This window comes from Nannobrachium achirus (assembly GCF_963921795.1).
Source record: "Nannobrachium achirus genome assembly, chromosome: 13".
Classification (NCBI taxonomy): Eukaryota; Metazoa; Chordata; class Actinopteri; order Myctophiformes; family Myctophidae; genus Nannobrachium; species Nannobrachium achirus.
Window position 1 is genome coordinate 40,567,905 of NC_137833.1, and position 16,929 is coordinate 40,584,833.

Sequence of the window (16,929 nt, forward strand, 5' to 3'; positions counted from 1 at the left end):
CGTTCATAATTCAAACCTTGACTCTGTCAGATGCTATCTTAAGCTGGCCACTGACCACTGAAAGAAAGCCATCTAAACCAAAATCAAATAAAGGTCCTATTAGAACAGTATTTCTTGGGGGAGGAGAAGTAAATCATAATACACATTATTATGCCTTGTTTGAATTATTCTGTTTCTAACAAATAGATTTTAGGCTTTATTTGGATACGCATCTTGTTTGACAAAGGCAGGAATTCATGTTTAAGGTCCTTTGAATAGAATCAACCTGACATTTCACTCTGCAACTTTATACTAATATTTTATCGGTTTTATCTAACTATAAAATGGAGGAAACAGGCATTCATTCTGTAACTATATCTTCATCCATGTTTCTCTTCAGTGAGTTGATGAATTGATTGAAATTCATTGACCAGTGGCACATTATGCAGGGAATGAGGAAGACATTTTTTTTTTTACTTTTCCCAAATGTAAGCTGTTTATTAGCATTTTTACATAGGCTATATTAGATTTGTAGTCATGGTCATGGCTGCAAGTTCCCGGATATAGATTAATTTGAGTTTATTCTTATTTTCTTAACTCTTAAATAACTGTTTCTAATTGTATTCAAAGGGGTTTTTATAATGTGTTTCTTTTGCATTCTGTCGTAAATGCTCTTAAAGGGCAAGACCACTTTGGTAGAGGTTTGGGTTGTGTAGTTCCCATGATGTAACTCCAAAGGTGGGCAAGAAATCTGAAATAATTTCTACATTGACTAGGAATCGACAATTTAAAATATGCTCCTCATTGACTTAAAATCTTACATTGTTGCTCCAGGACCCTGGAGGAGCTAACCTGTAAACAAACTCAAACAAAGCTGATTCAGACAGTATATATAGAACATCACCAAACTAAGTACTGTTTTTTTTTCATAGCCTATAAAACGTCAACGTCCTATTGATTTTACTATTTTAAAATCTGGATCCAGATCTGGGGAACCACTGTGGGTTTTCTTCCTAATAAAAATAGCAAATTCAATAGGATGTTGACATTTTATAAAGAAAGAGACCCAGATGTGCATAAATTGTTCTTGTTATGGCACGTTAATATCTCTTCAAAAATCAAATAGATGCCATTCCAGTTTCACTGTTTTCATTTTAGGGCACAACAAAGGGTCAATTCACAAGCTGACAGTCCTTAGCCTGCTTCATGTGCTAACATAATCATGAATAAAACCATAACATGAGTTTCATGACTAACAAATATTATCACTTAATCATCAAAGTCATCAAACCTTACCTGCTTTGAGTAATGCAAATTAAAATGATGCACATATTATTGTGCAAAAGTGCATTTATTTACTTCATTCATTTGGCACTTCATTATCATCATTGGTCACATAGTTACCATATAACAAAAGTGAGTTTTCTGACACTACTCCAGTTTAAGCTTTGTGCCAATTGTACTGCCCAGCAGAAACTTAGGTTAACATGCTTGATATGGAGTAATCTTTGGGATAATTTGAGTAATGTATAAATATCGGTTACTCAAATCAGGGGAGTAACATTTTTGACAATATCTAACAAATAAAGATACTAATATTTTAATCTATATTAGGATCATCAGGAACTTTTTTGACAGATCCTTGATGGGCTCTAAACAGATTGTGGAATAGGGAAATATTGTGACAAGCAGATACATACAAATAGTTTCATTAGGCAAAAGATTAAAAAAAATGTTGCAATAGGCAAAATATTACATTTCACATGTACTGTAGGTAAAAGTAAATACATGCAAAAAGACAATATCAGGAAGAGACTAACACAAAGAAGCTCTGGCAAAGAAATTAGAAATAGTTTTACTTACAAAATACAGAAAAGAATGTTTTATGTTATGTTTTCAACAGCCCAAGGCATTGTCATTATAATGGAAGCGTTTCAGACATGCAGTAAGCTAAGTGCTTTAAAGTGAAATCAAGAACATAACCATATAAACTCATACAAAACGTTCAAGGATTTAAAACTGAAGGACTGAATTACTTTCAGTTAGGGTGTTTCAAGTTAACAGTAATCTCTTTTAAATGGTATAGCAAACTACTTAAAAGGTAAATAGTTCTTGCTCGTATTGGTGTTCTTTTATTATTTTGTTATCACCAAGCCTTAGTATCGCTCCCGTTGCATGTCCCAGGTGCTGTATCAAACAGATTACTTTTACAGAATATCACTTTTGAAGATATCACAAGTTGATCTGCCAGCCAAAGCTGTCAGAGGTACCTATTATGGTTTAAATTCTTACTTGACATTATATTGTTAACCTTTATAAAAACACACAAATAAATGCCTCCGTGTAAGTAGTCTTTACACACGTCCAGAGATCTGCCAGCTCCAAACATGAGTGCTAGTGCTTTCTCTCAAGGTAATTTGAGGGAACCCATCCTTTCCTTGGTCTGCCACTGTCTAGAACTTTGCAGTACCACCAGCCATTGGGGTTTCGTTCCAAAACCTCCAGAGTGGTCCCCTCTGGGAATCCCATGGTCTCCTCATCACCATGGTAATCTGCTATGGAGACATACATCTCTCTGAGGTTGTTATGGATGATGTGGGGCTTTGGCTTCACTGTGGATACTGGGAGAGCCATCTTAGGAGAGATTTGGCCGAGAGACTCAGAGCTACCAGTACCAGGTCTGCTCCTGTTGGATAATACTGTGTTAATGATTGCCGCTGTGTTGCGTGGCACCATGCCGAAGGAGGCATTCCGCCGCACAGTGGGGCTGGAGCGTGGGTGGTCAGTGGAGTTGAGGGATTCATTCCTCCTGAGACTACTGACGGGACTGGGCCCGTCCATGATGGGGGCTGATATGAACACTGACTGAGGTCTGACTACCTGCTGTTGTTTGATAGCATTCTGCTTCAGAGATCCATTGACCAGACTGGTGGGTTTGGACATCCCACCTGGTGGCTTGGAGGGTATGGGTGGCGTGACTCTCTTCAGGTTCTGGTTGATGTTGTTCAAGGCCTGGACTCTCTGTTCATTCTTCTCAAGGCTGTTAGACTTACTCAGGCTGCCCGGTTTGGTGGGGGTACCATCGGACTCTGACCCAGCAGCCATGTCATCAGGCTGCCTGACAGGCTCCAGGTAGTAGGTTGGAGCCCAGCCTTCGCTATCGCCCCAGCGGACAAACCACCAGCCGCTCTCCTGCTTCTCCACGACTTCCACCTCCACCCCTGCAGGGAAGCTGAGCTCACATTCTTGGACCTTGTCATAAGGGTCTGTTGTGCGATAAAGGCTGCAACCCTCCAGGTCAGAGTCTCCCCGGCTGCCCTTGGAATAGATGGAGGAGAGGTCAGACGTGCTTTGGGAAGAGAAAGAGTCCTCAGAGGAGATAACAGAAGCAGTTTCTGAGTCCTCTCCTTTGGAGGTCTTGGTGCCATTCTTTAGCTGCCCTGTTGGCCTCAGCTGTCTTCTCAGGGTGCTGATGTCCATCTTTTCTGCACTGGAGGTCTTGGACAGCTGGGGTTTAGGCCTTACTATTGGCTTAGGTTTAGAAGATGATTTGGTGGAAGAGGGTGTCTTGTTCTCCTCTTGGTCTTTCTTAGGTCTGGACTGCTGGGACAGGTCTGGAGTGGACTCATTAGAGGCAGATTTAGGACTGGAGGCCTCCCCAGCTTTGGTCGAAGACGTGCTTCCATTCAAGTTGATCTTGAGCTTGTTCCCTGCAGCTCTCCTGCCCCCTAAAGTGGTCTTTAAATTTGCGGCCCTGCCATTTTCAGACAGGACACTTGTCTTGGAGGAATTAGAGTCTCTGCTGCACTGCCTCTCCGGAGTCTCTCGGAAGGGCCTGAAGCCGTCGTTCTCATAAATACACTCTTCCTCTGCCTCACCCTCTTCAAACGACTCCCCCAACTTGAAGGAGGCACTGTGAAGCGACGAAGCGGGGGAGGGCTTGGGAGAGGGCTGGAAACCCTTCTCTGATGAGGTGTCCTCATGCTTGCTATCTACCAAGGAACTGTCTCCTCGCAGGAACTCAAACTCGGACTCCATGTCCAGGTCGCCGATTGCGGGCACGTCATATTCTGGCTCTTCATACACAGGCCTGCCAGGGGACACAGGGGATTCTGGAGCCTCAGAGCCAGGGCTGCTGGGGGGTGCAGTCTCTAATGAGTCCTGCTTCTTAACGGGTGGAGCTGGAGGTGGAACTTTGGGTCGGCTCAGAGTGCTTGTTCTGCGATTCAGGTTTGGCTTTTTCCGTTTGTCAATATAGGCGCAGGGAGCCCAGCCCTCCTTCTCTCCTATCTGGACATACCACCAGCCACCAGAGTTCTTTTCAATTACCTATGATACATGACCAAGAGAGAGTCTGTTTAATATTGGTGGCAGGGTAATATCCTGTAACTTGTTCTTTAACAGAAGACAGCGCCATTGCTAAGGTGATTCCACTACTTTATACATGTATGTGATTATTATGAAGCAACAAGATGACCCTGTAAAGGAACATCTTGAATATCTGATTTAGCTTACCTCAGCTTTCTGTCCTCCATTAAAACTGATACCATCTGATATACAGGACTGAAATTCTGCAATAGTGTAATACTCTGCTTCAACAGTAGGGGGCTCTGGTGGTGAAGGCATTTGAAATCCCTAAAATGAGAGTGGCACAGTTCAAAGTTCATTATTATGCTATGCAGTGTGGACCTAAGACAATGTGTGTAAAGGGGGGAAGAACACATACCAAGGTTGCGTCTCTTCTGGGGGGTGGTTTTTGCCTCAGAATTGGTGAACCTGTTACCAAAAACAACAGAGATGCATGTCATTATTATTACTTTATGGGCAGCTGCCACACTCCCTGGTATGAGCAAACAGTCACACAAATGCAACGTACCAATCTCAACTCTGTGAGGAGCAACACGGGCTACAGCTGGGGAAGCAGGCTCTGCTTTGCTCTTTGCTTCTTGTGGTGCGTTGCCAGGGCTGGTGTCAGAGCAGGGGATAGGCAGGCTGATCTCCCTCCTAAGCACACGGGGGCTTTCCTCAGGGAGGCCTTCAGTCTGCACATCCTTCTCACTCATGGCTTTCTTGTTGAGCAGGTTGCTGATCTCCATGATGTTGCCAATAATCTCCACTGGACCAGTCACTGTCTTCTTATTACGGGGGGAGAGCTCATCCTTCACCTGCTTTAGATAGGAGGCTGGAGCCCAGCCCTCCTTATCTTGGTACCTGGGATGGCAGAATGGGCAATAGAGGGGAGGAAAATGCATAATATGAAAGATATGCAAAGGAAGCTGGCCGGACCACACATGTCTGCGCGTCACATACGTTATCTGAAACTGTAACCTGATTGTTACCTGATGAACCACCAGCCTTCTAGGTTCTTCTGAATCACCTCCACAATTACTCCTTTCTCAAAGGCAATCTCATCCTTCCCCTGGCTGATGTAGGGCTGCACTGTTACATACTTCTCTTCTGCCAAGATCAGAGGAGAAAGGTTCATGTCAGACTTTGTAAGATATAACACGTCTGGAGTAATGGCATATACTTTCAAAAAGAAGAAATAATATAAAAAGGTTTTATCTTGAGAGAGAAGAAAAGGAAGTGATAAATATCTAAAAATCCATGTGACATAATGACGCAATGGTATCATCAAAATCCCAGACATTGCAGTATGTCTATTTATAATGTAATAGTAGCCACTGGCATTTACTTTGATCAAGGGTAACTAAACTCAACTGTGAAACTTTATGGTAGATTTTGGCTCACAAGTGACACAAAACAGACTTCTGGCTTTGGGACAGCTAGCATCTCTTAACTCTGCAGGTAGTAGCAAACAGAGGCACCATGTTGATTTGTGACTTCCCAAGAGGCCAAGGGGCAAACTCTGACAGTCTTTCATACCGTTACAGAGCAGAGGTCTCTCCTCACCATAAAACAGCACAGGAAAAAGAGACCATTTAAAAATAGCAGAGAGAGGGATGGCAGCCTGTAAGCTAACCTGTCAGAATAGGGGACTGTAAATCCTTTTCATTTATTTTTTAGCCTTCTTCCCTCCTCCGCACTTCTAAGTTCTGAAAGCGGTGAATGATTTCAGGATAGGACCGCTCTCTTTACTTTTAAAGTTGCAATCGGTAACTTTGATATCCTGTGATTCAAACCCTAGTCTCCCACACAAGAGAGCACATTTCTACCACTCAAGACAAGAGTCAGTCCTCCCTTTGGCCTGGGGAGATGTTTGTGCTTATGAGCTTCTGGCAGTACAACTTGTCAACAAGTAGGTGTCCTACCCAACACCAGGGTATACACTTCTCCATGGACCCCTGCAGATGTGCTAGTTATATTGTATTAGTCTCAGTCTAGAACAGGGGCTCTCTAACCTTTTTAGGCTGTGACCCCCAAAATAAACATATGAACTGGGGACCCCCACCCTCACAAGCACTTGGAATTGTAGGTATTACATTTAATGTGACTCGGTTCCAAGATAAATATTGTGAAAATGTTCACAATGTTCGCCTCTTGCTTACTCAATATTTGACAGTTTGGCCAGTTTGTTTTTAAAAGTCCTTAAATTGTCACTTTATAAATGTGCAGATACCCTGTATACACTTATACTGTGTATTGGTTTGTTTACCGTTGAGTGAGGAAACAAATGACATTAAGCTAATCATCTGGGGACCCCACAAAATAATTTGGGGACTCCACTTGGGTGACCGACCCCAAGTTTGAGAACCACTGGTCTAGAAGATCATACAGAATGGTTAAAGTGCTGAACAGCAAGTTTAAAAGACAAAGCTCCATACACAGATACTGTATGCAAATAGAAGGTTAAAGGACACATCCTGCATGCTTTGCTCTGCTCTCCTCTGAATTCTGGGTCTTCCGGTCCCCCTGTTTCAGAGGTAGTAGACCAGGGTTCCCCAATAGGCGGCCCGCGGGCCATTTGCGGCCCACGGGGGGCTACTGTCTGGCCCACACCAACCCCAGTAATGGTGGTATAAGAGCAGCAACAACACTAGTATATCGTCGTTGTCGGGTGGAAACCTTGTATCTCCACATTTGTACGTTCTTTCGCAAATCATACAAGGTCGTCGCACAAAAGTAGTGAAAACAGCAGATCTACAAGCACACAACGCCTCGCGGTGCGAGGCGTTGTGTGCTTGCAGATCGGCTGTTTTCACTAGTTTAAATCATTTTTAAAATGATAAATTCAAAACGAATGGTTTTGGACATACAAGATTTTCACCCGACAACGACGAAAACTGTCGCTGGAGTAGCGGGAACGCCACCGTCGCCCCCTGCAATGTTGAGGCCCTCGGCTTGGTACCCTAGACATAATTCGGCCCTTGGGGAAAACTAATTGGGGAACCCTGTAGTAGACCATTTCCCACTCGGGGCAACCCTGCTCATGTGGCTCCCCTCAACCTTTTAGTGATGATGTTCAACAGCGGGGGGAAACTCTGAATCAGATATTATGTTAACCACAGCATGCATCGCCTGCATTACTCTTATAAACTATTTTTGTGGACTCAGCGCAATTTATTTTTTCTTTTTTTTCCTTTTTAAGAAGGATTTCGTTCCTAGGGTGGAAAAAAACCTCTGCACTACAGAGAGAGCAGCGTTCACTCTGTGTGTGGAAACTGTTGCCAAGCACAGACCTTAGGCTGAACTCAAATGGCCTATCCTCACTCTTCTGTCAGTAACCCAACTACATATCCTGTCAAAATACCCCTTGGTATTTTGGTAAAGGTTTGTGCAAATTATGTGCAAGCACATTCTCTCTTTAAGTCTTTATAGTCTTTATATAGTCTTGATTGCTATCAACACCACAGCAGATAAACGTGTTGGGGTTACACCTCACTGTGAAAACTACATACATAATACATTTTTCATTTGCTCATAAAACTCAAAGTTGCAAGCTATAACATGGAATTTGAGGTCTTTTACTCCAGTGAGAAGGAAGGCAAGTTTTTTTCTTTTCTTTTTTTTTTTAATTCAGAAAAGATGGTTTTGGCACATGCTGCCGATGATAATAAACCACTTACATGGAGCAATTTTGTGAAATAATACCGGTTCACTTATCTTTACAACTATATAAAGTTGCTGACTCCACCTTTGCTTGCATGTTTGCATCAGTTTGTGGTTACTTGTGTGGGTTTCTGGTTCATGATTTTGACCTTGACTGAAATGTAACAGTGAATGGAATGCTAGACTGAACATGCACTGACATTTGCAGACCCGGCAACTTTGAGTTTTTTATTTTTTGAATATTGGAACACCCAATGGAATTAAAATAAAGGCAATTACAATTTTTATATCAAGCATCTACAGTATGTTTCTTAATCTTAATGCCATACTATAGGTGTATTAAGTCAAGTACATTCCATGTACTGTACATGTAGATAAGTGGCTAACCTATTGAAAAATGTTGGTTTATACAGTATATCCCAGTAAAGGGTGTGTTTTGTTTTGGTCAACTTAAAGACAAAAAGGGAAACTTTCTTGCTTCATCTAAAGTTTGTTGAATTGGCATTGATTGACAGGTGACAGCCAACACATGCATCCACTCAAAGATCATGTAGTCTGGGATTTACAGTATGCTAACCCTAAACCCTAAATATTTATACTTGGTTCCCTCCTTTTCCCCTCCACACCAATTACATTCGCGGAAATTTGCAGATCTACACGCTCACGCACGTTGTACAGTATGTTAGCTGAAAGAATGTATTAGGACAGTGGAGATAAAGCTCCTGGGTTGACCAGTGACAGAGCGAAGATGACAATGGTTGGCAGGGAGGGCATGTGAGTGGGAGGGTGTCCCTTTTGTGCAGGTCTTTCAGTTCGAGTGAATCAAAAAAGCACCTTGGTTAAGGTGGAGACGACGGAGGCGTGCCGTCTCAGGCGACCTTGAGCCACGTGAGACACCGCCAAGTCGCGGTGTTGAGCGTTGCGAAGGTCGCATGAGCCAACTCAGCGCCGTTACGTGTGAAATCTTCATCCCCCAGACTTTCGGCACCTCCCGCAGCCAATCACAAGCTTCCGCGGGCGTGTCTTGCCTTAACCGAGGTGCTTTTTTTGATACACTCAAACTGAAAGACCTGCAAAAAAGGGAGTCCCATGAGAGGGAGGGGGTCAGGAGGTGTGGCAGCATCTCACCACGGCTCTGTTGCCTGCTGATGACGCCCCCTAGCGTCCATCTGCGGTCCAGCCTCTTCAGATGGGCCTTACGGCGCTTAGTGACTGATGGACACACATGCCGACCAGACACACACACACACAAATAAACAAACAACACAAACAAACATGGGGAAACATAAAAAGCAAGCACAAACAGACATCATGAATGTTGACAGGGCGCCATTATTAGTCACATGGATGGAAGACATGGAGGAACAGGACCACATTGGGACGTGATGATGAGGCGGGCGGCGAGGAGTGGTTGAGTGAATGTTACAGAGGAAGTGTTAAAGCGAGCCATCATCTCTGGGGCTTGTAATTAGCAGCAAGGTTTTCCCATTCTGTCCTGGTCGAGCATCTGGGACACACATTGCTGTTCCAGGAATGCCGTCAAATTAATAAAGAGGCTGAGAACTCCACTGGTTGGAGTTGTGTGCCACAACAGGTCTATAATTCGCCCGAGCCTTTTCTTACGTAAAACACAGATGAGAATGATTAGCACCAACAGGAAGAGCTTTTGTCATGTGCCAACATTTGAAATTGCAGGGTGCACATAAATGATCTAATTTAAGAAAACACTTTTATCACTAAATGCCATTGACCATATTCACACGGCAGCCATTTTGCTCTTTTATCATACAGGAGGGGTGTGAAGTAAGAGCAAAATGGCCACCATGTGAAAATGGTTACATTCTCAATGTTCAAGGCAGAGGGGATACCAGATGAGTTGAGGGATCCTCAACAGTTGTCTAAGAGGTTGATTAACACATTATGATAGCAATTTTGGTGTTGCAGAATGCCTCTCAAATAGGGCAGGGGTGGACAAAGTACTTGATGTCTGTATATAGACCATGCCCACAGAATCGAGAGGGATAAGTGATTCTCTGCCCTCCTGGTGGCCAACTCTGGAAGTGCAGCTGGTGCCAAATACATGAATGAGCTAAACTGGTTTCGGCCAACGAGCTTGTGCACATGCTTGTGCACAGGGTTGCGCACGTAGGTTGACACTACTGCGCATGCGAGACATAATTCTGTGACGCAGAGGAGCCCTGCGACGTCACTGTCCCCAAACACGGAAGAAGGGGTAAAAGGGGAGTGCCCATGACATCAGGGATGTATGGGCTTAAAATTGACACAATCAGACAGAGATCACAGACAGACAACAGGTACTCTGACAACGTTTACAATGGATAATAACCGGATGGGGCATGCATTCCAAATTTGCATCATTCCCGACTCGCATTGTTCCTGTGTAGGACAGTGCCCCGGTCTAGTAGTGTAAATATCAGATCTACAAGCCTTAGATCTGATATATTTGAAATAGGGCATAAAATGTGTTCCTAGAAGTAGTAGAGTAAATATTTTTGAGAATTTGTAAGTGTCCAAAAATACAAATACTCAAGTAAAATACAGACACTGAAAAAATCTTTGTTACTGTCCACCACTAATGGGTAGGGTGGGTGTGCGTATTAAAATAACCTGTGCATCACCAACCCATTGATAAGGCAAAACCAATCCATTTAATGGACTATATTTATTTACGTGTGAAATATGACCTCTGGGGAGGAGGAAGATATACACGCACTGCTCATCATCATAACACTTCTTTTAATAAGACGAGGGGGGAGTCACAACTCAAACTGTCTTGAGCTTTCAAAGTGTCCATATCTTGGCTCTCGAAAGACTTTATCATGAGCTCCAGATCCATTTTTTCAGAAATACGTCCCCATTTCGGTGACGGAGAGGTGGCAGAGGCTGCTGCAGTCCATGGGATTGACAGAAAGATGGTGCTTTATGGGCTGTGGGCAAGTCCCAGGGCTGACTAGACACATAAACACTAATTACACAGACACGTGGTCCCCCCAAAGCACTCTGGCAGGCTGCTATCTGCAACTGAGTTGTGTGTGTGTACTGTACGCACGCGATTGTACTTGTGCGCACATGTGTGTGCGTGCGTGCGTGTGGTCATATTTCTGTGGTATGCATCAATCTTGGAATGTACAGGGGGATAAATACGTATTCTATACATCCCACTTGGGAGGGAAAGGGCTAGTCAGCACATTGTGAAACTGTAGAGCTATTTAGCCAAATGCATTCTGTTTCCCTCCCTCCCTCCTTAAGTCAGAAGATATACAATACCAAAGGGATCCGGGGTCCCATTGTTAGGGAATACACAAATCGTACACAAAAGATGTCTTGGCTAGAGTGCTGGAAAATCTGAATGTTTGTTTGGAAGTGTAAGATACAACTTAATGATTTCCGTGCCTCCTTTTTTGTTCTTTCACACAAATATAGTATAAAACCTGAAATTATGAGACAATAACATTTTCTGAATTTGGATGTGAAAGCAGGATTCAGTTACTCTACTACAGTCTTTTCCCCCACCTGGGGGTTGGGGTTTACCACAGCTAATCATCAAATCCGCATTTGATCCCTATTAGTCAGAGGTTCTATTGTGCTAAGGCGGGGTGATATGGTAAAAAATCATCACAATAACCAGAAGAGAAATACAGTTAAATACTGTATCAGGACATCTGTTTGAATCACATATCAAATTATCAAGTTGATGTTTATCACATTTGATTTGACTGCTTGGTATTCGGCTGGCATTCTTAAAGGGCCTACACCATGCTTTTAAAACTATATTTTTTGTATAAATATATGCTCAAAATTGAGTCTTAGACAGGTTTTAACCCTCAACAAACACTCTGACCATTCTTTTTGTTTGTTCTAGCTCTACTATAATGAGGCTCTCCAGCTGCAATACCAAAACGGCCTCTGTTTGCTCAGGGGCGCATCTAGTGGGGTTTTTCCAGAAAAAAAAGAAGTGTTTAGAAAAAAAAAAAAAGTTTTTTGAAAAAAAAAAAAAGTTTTTGAAAAAAAAAGTAAAAAAGATTTTTGAAAAAAAAAAAGTTTTGAAAAAAAATTTTTTTGAAAAAAAAATGTTTTTGATTTTTTCTTTTTTTGACTGAAAAAAAACGGGAATCTGTGTGACGTCACACGGATCAACTCTCAGAACAGCACTGTTCTGAGAACCCGTGGAAAGCTTTTCCTCTCTGTCTTCCCAAAACCAGAGAGAGACACAATGTACAGAAATAGGACTTTGTGAGGATAGAAGGTGCCAGTGGGACCCCAAAAAAAGGTTTTAAAATAGAAAAAGTGAAAATTCATGGTGTAGGTCCTTTAAGTATTAGCCTAAATATATGACCTTGTACGTTTGTAGGGTTAAATCTCGATATATGTTACGCAGCCCTGTATTGCAATGAAATCTTGAAAACATTTGAAGAAAGTGACAAGGATTAGATAGGCTTGATAACAGGACCAATTGTGAGAAGATGATTGCACAACTGTTTAGTCTATCTTCGCCAGCTTCTCATGTCAGCATGGTCATCTGGCAAATTGAGCCCTGCCTGTTTTAGGTGTGTTCCCTATCAGGGTTTTGGATGCTTCACTGGCTGATGGACTAAGCTCAATAACCTAACAGAGCATTTATCATGCATCGACTTACATACATCTACTGTAACTTACAAACAGTCCACTTTGATGAGCAGTCGTAACTAGCATAATCCCTCACAGCTTTCTGCAGTTCGCAGTAGCAGTAGGGAACACTATGGTGACTCATGCAATGTCCTCACACTGTGTGCCTGAGCTGAACACTGGTGGAAACACCGCTGCACTCAGTTTACTCAGTGACTCTGTGGAGGTCACATCGTTTTTTCGTGTTAGACTGCGTCTCTACTGTACAGTGCTCCACTGTACGGCACATCACTCTGTACACGGCTGTGGCTTGGTCTCTCCTGGCTCTGCTGCTCTGTGTTTACTCAAGACTCAATCTGTCCTCTGTTTCTGGGATGCTTATGATGGCAGCGGGACAGAGAGAGTTGTTCACGCCGACCCAGGCGTCAACCTTCAATGTAGGTCGGCGCTGGCTCTTGGGTGGGTTCGCTGCGTTTTGTCTGACACGGAGGACTGAGTATTGAGGATAGAGGTGTGTGTGTGTGTGTGTGTGTGAGTGTGAGTGTATGAATGAGCTGGTACAGTAGATGCGTACATGCATGTTTCTACAAGAATGAGCTTACTACGTGTCTTACCCTCCTCTGCTTTGGAGGCCCCCAGCTCCAGATCATCCCGTGTTGCACTGTGGGAGTTGAGATAGGTGGCAGGAACCCAGCCCTGCTCCTCTGCTGTGCTGACAAACCACCAGCCTGAAAGGGAGGGAAGGGTTGGGGGGGGGTAGAGTGAAATAAGGTCAGCGGGGTCTGTTCAGGGTAAAGTAGAACAAGGTCATCCGGTTCACATGAGGAGGTGACTATAGATGAACAAGTGAATGTACGTATGATTTGAATGATGATATGCCTTTATCCCATTGCAAGAGCTGTGTGTGTTGTAGTCAAACAGAGCCCCAATTGGAAACACTCATTTGGATAGGAACGGATCACATAGAAATGCACCTGAGCATGCAGACCATATAACCTTGATTCTGTTGCCAGTGGACTCTATAATGGTTTTGGGGGCCAAGAAAGTCAGACTGACCGCCTAGCTATATCTCACCCGGTGATGAGGTCCTTTCACGAGCATCAATCATACTTTCAAAGGAATGAACTGGCCAAGATCTCCATTAGACTTGTTGTAGTTGATGTGATTGGATTCCTTGGGGTATGACAGCATCGATTTGACAGCTGCTTCGTGACAAATGATGTGATTGAAGAGCTGGTGGACATACAACCCACTGCATTGTTTTTCTTACAAAGACAATGAAACAAACGGAGTGGGTGGAGTAAATTGATACTGTGTTACATTAGGTGCATTTTTATTAGGCCCTCGGCCCCCTGGGTGCATTTGAGTCTGTATTTGATCTGAAACAGGGAAAAAAGATAAATCACCGGCTACAACAAACAAGTCCCCTAATGCTTTCAATATTACTTAGGCCTAACTTAAATACTAACTCCAGCTCTGCCATGCCGTTCATTTAAAACGGCCACCGCACACTTGTGATTTCTTGCATTCTCTGCAGGAGGCAGAAGTGACAAAGACATCACTTAAATAGTCCTGGACATGCAATGCCACATACACACTATTTGTTGTGGTAACGGAATACAATATGGCTGACAGCCCTCTTGACAACCCATAAAGAGGCCATGAGTGTTCCACCACGTATGCACAGCTGGCCCATGCTTCCAGTGTCCACTTTTCAACGGGTAGAATAGAGTTTTGAGTATTGTTTGGCTACAAAGGGGTAGTAGAAGTTTGTCCTACGATACATTTAAATGTCTGGAACATACGTGAATGATGGAATGGTTACCTTGCACCAGCTAATACAGTACTAATAGGTAATAACATAATACATAGTGATGGTGTTAGTGACAACTGCAAGGTGCACTTACAGTACAGCAAATCTCTCTTCTACAGCAATCAGTTCTCATCCAAAATGTCTCTCTCTCTCTCTCTCTCTCTCTCTCTCTCTCTCTCTCTCTCTCTCGTCTCTTTGCGATCCTTAAGATAGGTAGCAATTAAAGGTCTATTGGTAAACCACTGGTATTAACCCATTTTGTGCCCCAGAAATTAACGGATTAAAATGTCCAGAGTGCCTCTCGCTGGCTCCATAAACGGCCAGTCTCTTATTTTGAAGGCCAGAAGTCCATAGCTTAAACACTTCCGGTTTGACGTCATCGCGTCATTCACAGGAAGCGGTCATCGTCCACATGGGTGTTGTGTAATGGCGGAACGGAGCTTTTCAACATGTGTTTTATTAGCGAGCATCTATTGCCATCCTCGCTTTGAAAGTGTTGTTTGGAGATAATGGACATTTAAGATGAGATTCCCTGTCTGCCTCAATGTTATGGGATTACTATTTTGTGCTTGTGGATCTGTGATGATGATAAATCAGCGAGGGAGATCGTCTCGGGACCTTCTGCCCATGTACCCGGTAGGATAACCGCCGTTACAGTAATATATTACTTTTCGCGAGACATCTCACGATTGGCACTGCGAACATCAAAGGGAATTTCGCGAGATATCTTGGGAAAGGCACTAAATGAGTTAAGGGGATAAGTGCAGGGACAATCACTGGAGGAAGATAGCAGTTTGAACTCTCCACCACAAAGGCCCAAGCAAGCAGAGGGCAGGATGAGAGCCAAGCACGCTTCACCTTTAATCATTTTCAAAGACTCACTGCATCATGTCCATTATGCATTTGTCAGTGGGAGGCAGCTATTCTGTTTAACAGGTGAGAGGTTTTTTGGCATCAGCAGTATAAGGGATATTTCAGTAATGTTGCAGGAAATTCCAGATTCTTCCATCCATTGTTGAAATGTACACATATACAATCTGTACTGCCGGTTTCATTTGAACTGGCTGTGCCACACAAGTTGCGCCCTCAGTTGAAGGATGCGACTACTAGCTTATATGGAGTTCGGGTAGGTCCACACACACACACAGATGATAATGCCTGTGCTTGTTGGGTCCTGGCCCTAAGCCCAGCATTGGCCAATGCTCAAGGACCTAACAAGCCATGTAATGTGCTCAATCTTTACACCAAAGCTGTGGCTTCAGAGAAACCTTATGCCAATAAATCACACAGAGAGCAGTGAGGTAAGAAATGGATAAAATGGTGTCCGCAGCACTTAGGACCAAAGACATTTTCCTTTTCCACATCAGAATTGGAAGCCCATGCACATGGGCTGACAAGTAATGAATGATTATTGGAAATATACAGAAGATTCCAGTATTTTCCCTTCATTTTGACATTAATAGTAGGTGAAATTGTAATTTTCATGTGTTCCCAGCAGCATACCCAGATTTATTTTTATTTTCAAGATGTGTCATTGTTTACTTCCATCGGTCACTGCAAATTATACAAACTGACATGAGATTTACATATGCTGATATTGACCTGACTGCAACAGTGGTAAATAAAGTAAAATTTACCATTATAGAGCTCAATAGAGGAAGAGAAACAGCTCCAGTTGACAAATTGCCATTCTAAAGTTGGCATTACAACCTAGAGAAATGTCATTTTCACTTCTGCAAACCCGTGAGTATAGAAAAGAAAAGTAAGCGTGTCAATGAGGTGTGTGGGAATGCACCTTAATTGAAAGCCCTTAAGCAAACATCTGAGTATATATTCTGAGCAATGACAAACTGTCGCGTTAAGAGGACTGAGTAAATAATATGCTGTTATTGATGGCTAGGCCTGTCTTGCCTGCATTTTTCAACGCTGATCCCATATAGCAGGTGCTTACAAAGTTCACTCAGCCTCAAAAGAGGCAATAAAAGCACTTTTAAAAACACACATCCACTACACAATTGCTGATTTCCTCAGGTTTATATCAAACAGGTGGGAATTACAAGCACACACAGCGAAAACTGTTCAGTGAAAAGTCTGCTTCGTGTCTCTCATTACATGCATCCATTCAAAGACCAACCGAAACCCAAGCTCGCACAAAAAAGAAAATTGGCTCAGCAGTTACTCCATTATTTGGGCTACAGAACATACACATAGACAACAGTGAATCCCATCAGCAGCGTAGTAGGTAAAAGTGAAGCTGTTATGACAGGTGAGTGAATGGAGTGAGCATTGATCCAACTGTGGGAAGGTGAAATGGGAGACAGTGGGAACGAGATTAGGAGAGGTAAAGTATACCTTCCTTTTCTCTGAGTCGCAAGGATTGCCTGTGCAGACTGCAGATGTGGAGGAGCAAATGTGACTAAGCCATACCTTACAGTGTGTGTGTGTGTGTGTGTGTGTGTGTGTGTGTGTGTGTGTGTGTGTGTGTGTGTGTGTGTGTGTGT

General features: G+C 43.1%; 1 protein-coding gene across 3 annotated transcripts in view; it reads right to left on the reverse strand.

The window, feature by feature from the left end:
- Positions 1 to 541: 541 nt before the first annotated feature.
- LOC308297548 (SH3 and PX domain-containing protein 2A-like) overlaps positions 542 to 16,929 on the reverse strand; it is a 63,055-nt gene continuing 46,667 nt past the window's right edge. For 2 of the 3 annotated variants that reach the window (XM_080741001.1, XM_080741003.1), the window contains 7 exons: positions 13,230 to 13,343; positions 9,118 to 9,201; positions 5,319 to 5,436; positions 4,856 to 5,190; positions 4,706 to 4,755; positions 4,495 to 4,614; positions 542 to 4,308 (listed from right to left, as the gene is read on the reverse strand). In XM_080741001.1, the coding sequence (XP_080597127.1) occupies positions 2,374 to 4,308; positions 4,495 to 4,614; positions 4,706 to 4,755; positions 4,856 to 5,190; positions 5,319 to 5,436; positions 9,118 to 9,201; positions 13,230 to 13,343 (2,756 nt within the window). In that variant the 3' untranslated portion in view covers positions 542 to 2,373. The remainder of the gene's footprint in view (positions 4,309 to 4,494; positions 4,615 to 4,705; positions 4,756 to 4,855; positions 5,191 to 5,318; positions 5,437 to 9,117; positions 9,202 to 13,229; positions 13,344 to 16,929) is intronic. The other variant, XM_080741002.1, reaches the window with a different exon arrangement.